The 5,136-nt window shown below is 40.3% G+C and overlaps 1 protein-coding gene across 1 annotated transcript in view; it reads left to right on the top strand.

The window, feature by feature from the left end:
- The first annotated feature begins 209 nt into the window (after positions 1–209).
- MBD3 (methyl-CpG binding domain protein 3) overlaps positions 210–5,136 on the top strand; it is a 9,719-nt gene continuing 4,792 nt past the window's right edge. Inside the window, exons 1-3 of the mRNA XM_009580103.1 lie at positions 210–371; positions 2,133–2,270; positions 4,935–5,025. Of these exons, the coding sequence (XP_009578398.1) occupies positions 270–371; positions 2,133–2,270; positions 4,935–5,025 (331 nt within the window). The 5' untranslated portion in view covers positions 210–269. The remainder of the gene's footprint in view (positions 372–2,132; positions 2,271–4,934; positions 5,026–5,136) is intronic.

Below are 5,136 nucleotides of genomic sequence, written 5' to 3'. Positions count from 1 at the left end.
TTGTCTCTTCCACAGTAATCATGAGGAGGAGTTGATATGAAAGCAATAATATCCATTTAGAGTTTAATGTGAGCTTCATTCTTGGAAGTTCAGCACACGTTGTTTTTCATGAAGAAGATAAAAATTGCCTCTCCTGAGTTGCAGCGAGCACTGGTATTGAAGTCCAGAGCATTTTAATTTCCCTCCTTGTTTCTTTTCTGTGTTTTTTCAGCCCAAGTGGTAAAAAGTTCCGAAGCAAGCCCCAGCTGGCACGCTACCTGGGGAGCTCGATGGACCTGAGCACTTTTGACTTCCGCACAGGAAAAATGCTGATGAATAAAATGAACAAGAACAGGCAGAGGATGCGCTATGACTGTTCCAACCAAGCCAAAGTAAGACTGAGTTGCAGTGGCAGCTTTCCCCTTTCCGTCTGCTGTTGTACTGGCCAGAGTGCCCCTCAGAACAATATCTGTGATAGCGTGAAAATTAAGCATTTTGTAATTAATGTGTGAAACTGGGGTTGTATGAGACAGCATCATCTCTGTTATGGGGTGTTGGACAAATACTGCAATTAACTGATTCTTCCAGGGTACTGCTACCACGGAAGAATATTGTGGTACTGCTAAATCTTCTGTACAGAAGGGCTGCAGAGAGGGCTGGCATCTTTCTCTCTTCCCCTCCCTGGAGTGTGAGATTGCCTTCTCCAGCACGATCTCCTCCAGAGCCCCAAATCTCCAGCTGACTCCCGTGGCTGTGCAGCAGCTCCGCTTCGCTCCGCTCTGGCATTTGGTTTTGGGGAGGAGGGAAGAGTGGCGTGGGGCAGCAGGGATGAGGAGGTAACGCAGCCTCCTGCGAGCGACTCCCTGGAGCTATCCGTAGGCCGTGCTGGTATCTCGGCTTTGGCATTGATCTAAGGAGGGGATGCATTTTGGGCAAAAAGCAGAAGAGACAAGAGGATGGCAAGGCCGATTTGTAGAACAAAATAAGAGAGTCTGTGTTTGGCACCTGCTAATTTTGATTGTTAAGGTTTAGTCAAGATTACAGTGACGTTGGTATACTGCCTGTCTGGATAGATTGGCTCAGGTCATTCTTAAGTATCTTCATCGGATGCTAAAAGCTTTTTCAGATCCCAAAAGCTTATGTCTATGCACCTAAACATTAAATGTGGAAAATAGCATAATGCTTGTTTTCTAAATATGTCAATCAGTCAAGAATCATCATCGTCGGAGTGATAGGAACATTTACTTACAGCGCTAGGTGCTGTAGTGATATTTTAAAAGAAACATGCCTTGCTGCAGAGAGCAGCAGCTAACACACTTCTCATAGGCTCAAAATTCTGCCCAAACCTTTCAATAAATGTGTGAGTAGTTATCACTGGCTTATAAGTGGATTAGCACACAGATGTTTCAGAATGATATTTGTCCTGAATACGTCTTTTCTACATTTCATGAATAAATATGTTGAGCAGATGCGGTGTCTGCATCCTCAAGAACAAAGTGTGTCCTACAGCCATTTCAAGACTTGCATGTTAATCTCGGGAACAAGGAGCGGTATTCCTATGTTTCCACTAACATGAAATGCAGTCATGGAGTGAAAACTTAATTGTTATAAGCTCCGTTTAAAAACTGGGTTTTGTTAAGAACTGAAGGTAAAAAAGCGATCAAGGTTCCAGCTGTATTGATTTGTTTATTGGCGTCCACAACTGGATTTAAACAGAATGGTTTCTGGATTCATAAAACAGTCTCTAAATACCACTTCATAATTTTTCTAATTATTACAAATATTGTGTCAAAATCTTCTATTTTAGTGATCTAGAGGTGGCTTATCGAAGTGCAAACTCAGTGCTCTGACTCCTAAACTCTGTCAAAATAGGGATAAAACAAATGTGTATAAACTAGAATGAGAGGAGGCTAGTATGTTAAGTAGAATGTGAAAGAGTGGAAAACTTAGTTTAATTTTGATAGGTTTAAGACAAGATTTGAGTGTAGTTATGCATTTTTAGCAGTCTAACTCATATAGCTTGAGATCAGACAAGTTTTCAAGTCCATGAACTCTTCTTTTCCCTGCTGTACGTCTTTATGGCTGTAGTCGCATTTTCACAAATTGAAAATATTTTTGTGGGCTTTTCCCCTCCTTTTGTTTTAAATTCTTAGGGCAAGCCTGATTTGAACACAGCACTGCCTGTCAGACAGACAGCCTCCATATTCAAACAACCTGTCACAAAGATCACAAACCATCCCAGCAATAAAGTGAAGAGTGATCCTCAGAAGGCTGTGGACCAGCCCCGGCAGGTAAGGCTTGCAGCTTAGTAGCTTCCTCTCCAGAACTAAGAAACTCCTGGTTTTGCTGCTGGGAGGGTCCCAAAATAAATCACTTTAATTTTGTGATGCTGAACAAATAGTCCGTGGCAATTGGAAGTCTCTGATATTTCAGAAACAATAACTTGCAGTGCTCCCAGCTTTTAAAATGGGAACAAAACCCAATATATAGTTAATATGCTGTCTGCGCTGTGTTTTATAACTAGACTCCAACCTTTGTTTAGACTACAATTATGTTGTAGTTAAGCCTCTATTTCCTTAATGCTGATATTAAGTATTATCTACAAATTTAGACAGACGACGTAACCACTTTAGGGGACATTTGCATTGTAATTAGAATCACTGTGAAATGTTCCAATTGTGTAAGAATTCTGTCCCTCAAGAAATCCCTGTTCCTGTACAGACCACATACAATGTGGTGTTTGTGATGTAGTGCAAGGGATTGTACCCCCTGCACGGGCCTTTTTTTCAGACGCATATATAATTAGTAGTTAATGCTACCTGTATGAATAAGGTCATAAATTCACTTGGAATGTTATTATTAATACAAAATCAAAGTGTTTTTCTTATCATGTATTTGCAAACAAGAGAATACACCAAAATTAAAGGAAATCTTTCAGCTGAATTTCGTTTAGTGAAAGGATGCAAAAAGTGTGCTTAGGACAAGTGTGGCTTTGAAGTTGGGCACTGATAAAATGAGGTGTACCTGTTCAAAGCAGCCTTTGGAAGGCATTCTCATTTCATTAATATTACCTAGAGCTGACAGCCTGTTGCCTCCACAGAGCTCACACCAGGGATTCTGTGAATCCTTTCCTGTAGTGAGTCCACCTTTATACCTTTTGGTATACCATCTTTATACATCTATACTAGATGTTCAGCTTCATTAGTCTGTCCAGATGCTGTCATCGGTATCAGTTATCAGTACATTTTAATTTCTTGTAGGTCTGGTGGAATTAAAATATATCATTCCAAGAGGGATAGTGATTTCAATAAAATTTTAAAATAGCCTATAAAATACCCACCTCTCACATTGAAAACTTTTTCTGCAAACTTAAAAACTACCTTTCTGGAGTGTGAGTTAGGTTCTATTTGAAATGGAGTTGGGTGGTGTGTTTTGGTTTTGTTTGGGTTTTTGTGGGGTTTTTTGTTTGTTTGGTGTTTTGGTGTGTGGGGGTTTCTTTGTGTGTTTATAGTGTTGTTGCTATTCCTATAAACCCCTTGTCTAGTTAAGACAATAAAAGAGGACACTAAAGATACGACATTGATATGCAAAACACTGAGCTGGATAGAGATTTGTATCCCTGTTGTGGAAGAGATTAATGTGTGCGTGCAATCTATTAGACAGCAGAGATCAGCCCCAGTACACGAAGGTGGTGTAATCTGACCTGCGTCGTTTCGCTGCTCACATTACCACTTGTTGTAATGCAGCTTCCTAGACTCTGCCGGTGCTTTCCTTATGTAATCCTTTTTCTTTTCGTGACAACATTGGAGTCTGTTTTCCGAGAAGGTCCTTCAGAGGTTTTTAGGTATACATGTATATATGTGTATCTATAAAAAATTATATATACTGTATGTATAATATAAATACATATTGGTTTATATATTTCATTTTCTATTATATAGCATAGAATAGGGCAAACTTGCTCTTTCTTATGTCTTTCTCTGCATTATACATCTAAGAGTCTGTTAAATTACAACTTTAAAATATTTTACCGGACTGTAGTATATTTTAACCTCTGGTCAGCAGACTCCAGATGTTTTCTCAAAATTTGAAAGCAGCGCTAAGTCCATCATGTGCTGGCTTAAAATTCACCTCTTTGAAAGTCATAGGCCAGAGAATATCCAGCCTCTGTGTTTTGGCTGTGACTGTCCTTATTCCCCTTGTTGGGAGCTGGTAATTGGAAAAGTAATGTGAGTTCGTTTGCACTCAGATCTTGACAGGTATGAAAAAGGGGACGTGTGTGGACTGTTTGGGGTAAATTCTTAGTTTCTCAAAATCTAGATAAAATTGCTTTCTTGCAAGACAAATGGTACTCCAGCTATTCATTGGTTGTCCTTATACATACAGATTGAGAGTTGAAGGTGTATCTAGGTATAGTATCTGACTCTCCACCAAACCATACATTCACACGTTCTTAAGCTTGAGGAGAACCTGTGATTCAAAATACGGTAAAGGACTAGACATGGTTGTTCTTGTCAGAAACTGCTAGAGAGGAATAAAATAATGCTTTACCTTGGGAAGAGCTTGGGTACAATTCTTGCATTCCTTAACTTCTGTGGTATATGTGAGACAGCAAGAGGGGAATAGGAGTGTAAAAAAGGCTGTCCCACACTATGTGCGCTTAGATGAAAGCCAGCAAGCCTTGTCTTGCTCTTCCAGTTCAGAAGCAGCGAAAGTACCGGTCCCTGGAAGAAGAGAAAGTCTTTTTCAAGGCAGCAAATCAGGACGGAGTTGTGGGACTGATTGGCAATGAGGATTGTTCCCTGCTGTCAGACATGGCAGACCCCTTCTATAGTAAATCCAATATAAAATTGTCTGCAGCGGTGTTCTTCCCTCTTTCGATAGCAAGCAGGTGCTTTGTGTAGTTGTCAATTCCATTTCTGTTTTGTGCCAATAAACACTTTCTTTGATGTCAGCTCTTCTGGGAGAAGAAATTAAGTGGACTGAATGCTTTTGACATTGCAGAGGAGCTGGTGAAAACAATGGACCTTCCAAAAGGTTTACAAGGTAATCAGAGTCTGCCCTTAACTCCAGGGGTGGCTTTTTGATAGCAGTCAGCAGTGATCTGAAGGTATTGTGTTTGACCTCCTTGTTCTCCAGTGCTGTGGACCATTCCTG

The sequence above is a fragment of the Fulmarus glacialis genome, unplaced genomic scaffold (genome assembly GCF_000690835.1).
Source record: "Fulmarus glacialis isolate BGI_N327 unplaced genomic scaffold, ASM69083v1 scaffold7726, whole genome shotgun sequence".
Classification (NCBI taxonomy): Eukaryota; Metazoa; Chordata; class Aves; order Procellariiformes; family Procellariidae; genus Fulmarus; species Fulmarus glacialis.
The sequence above is the reverse complement of the archived record's forward strand: the minus strand, read 5'-3'. Positions and strand labels throughout refer to the sequence as shown.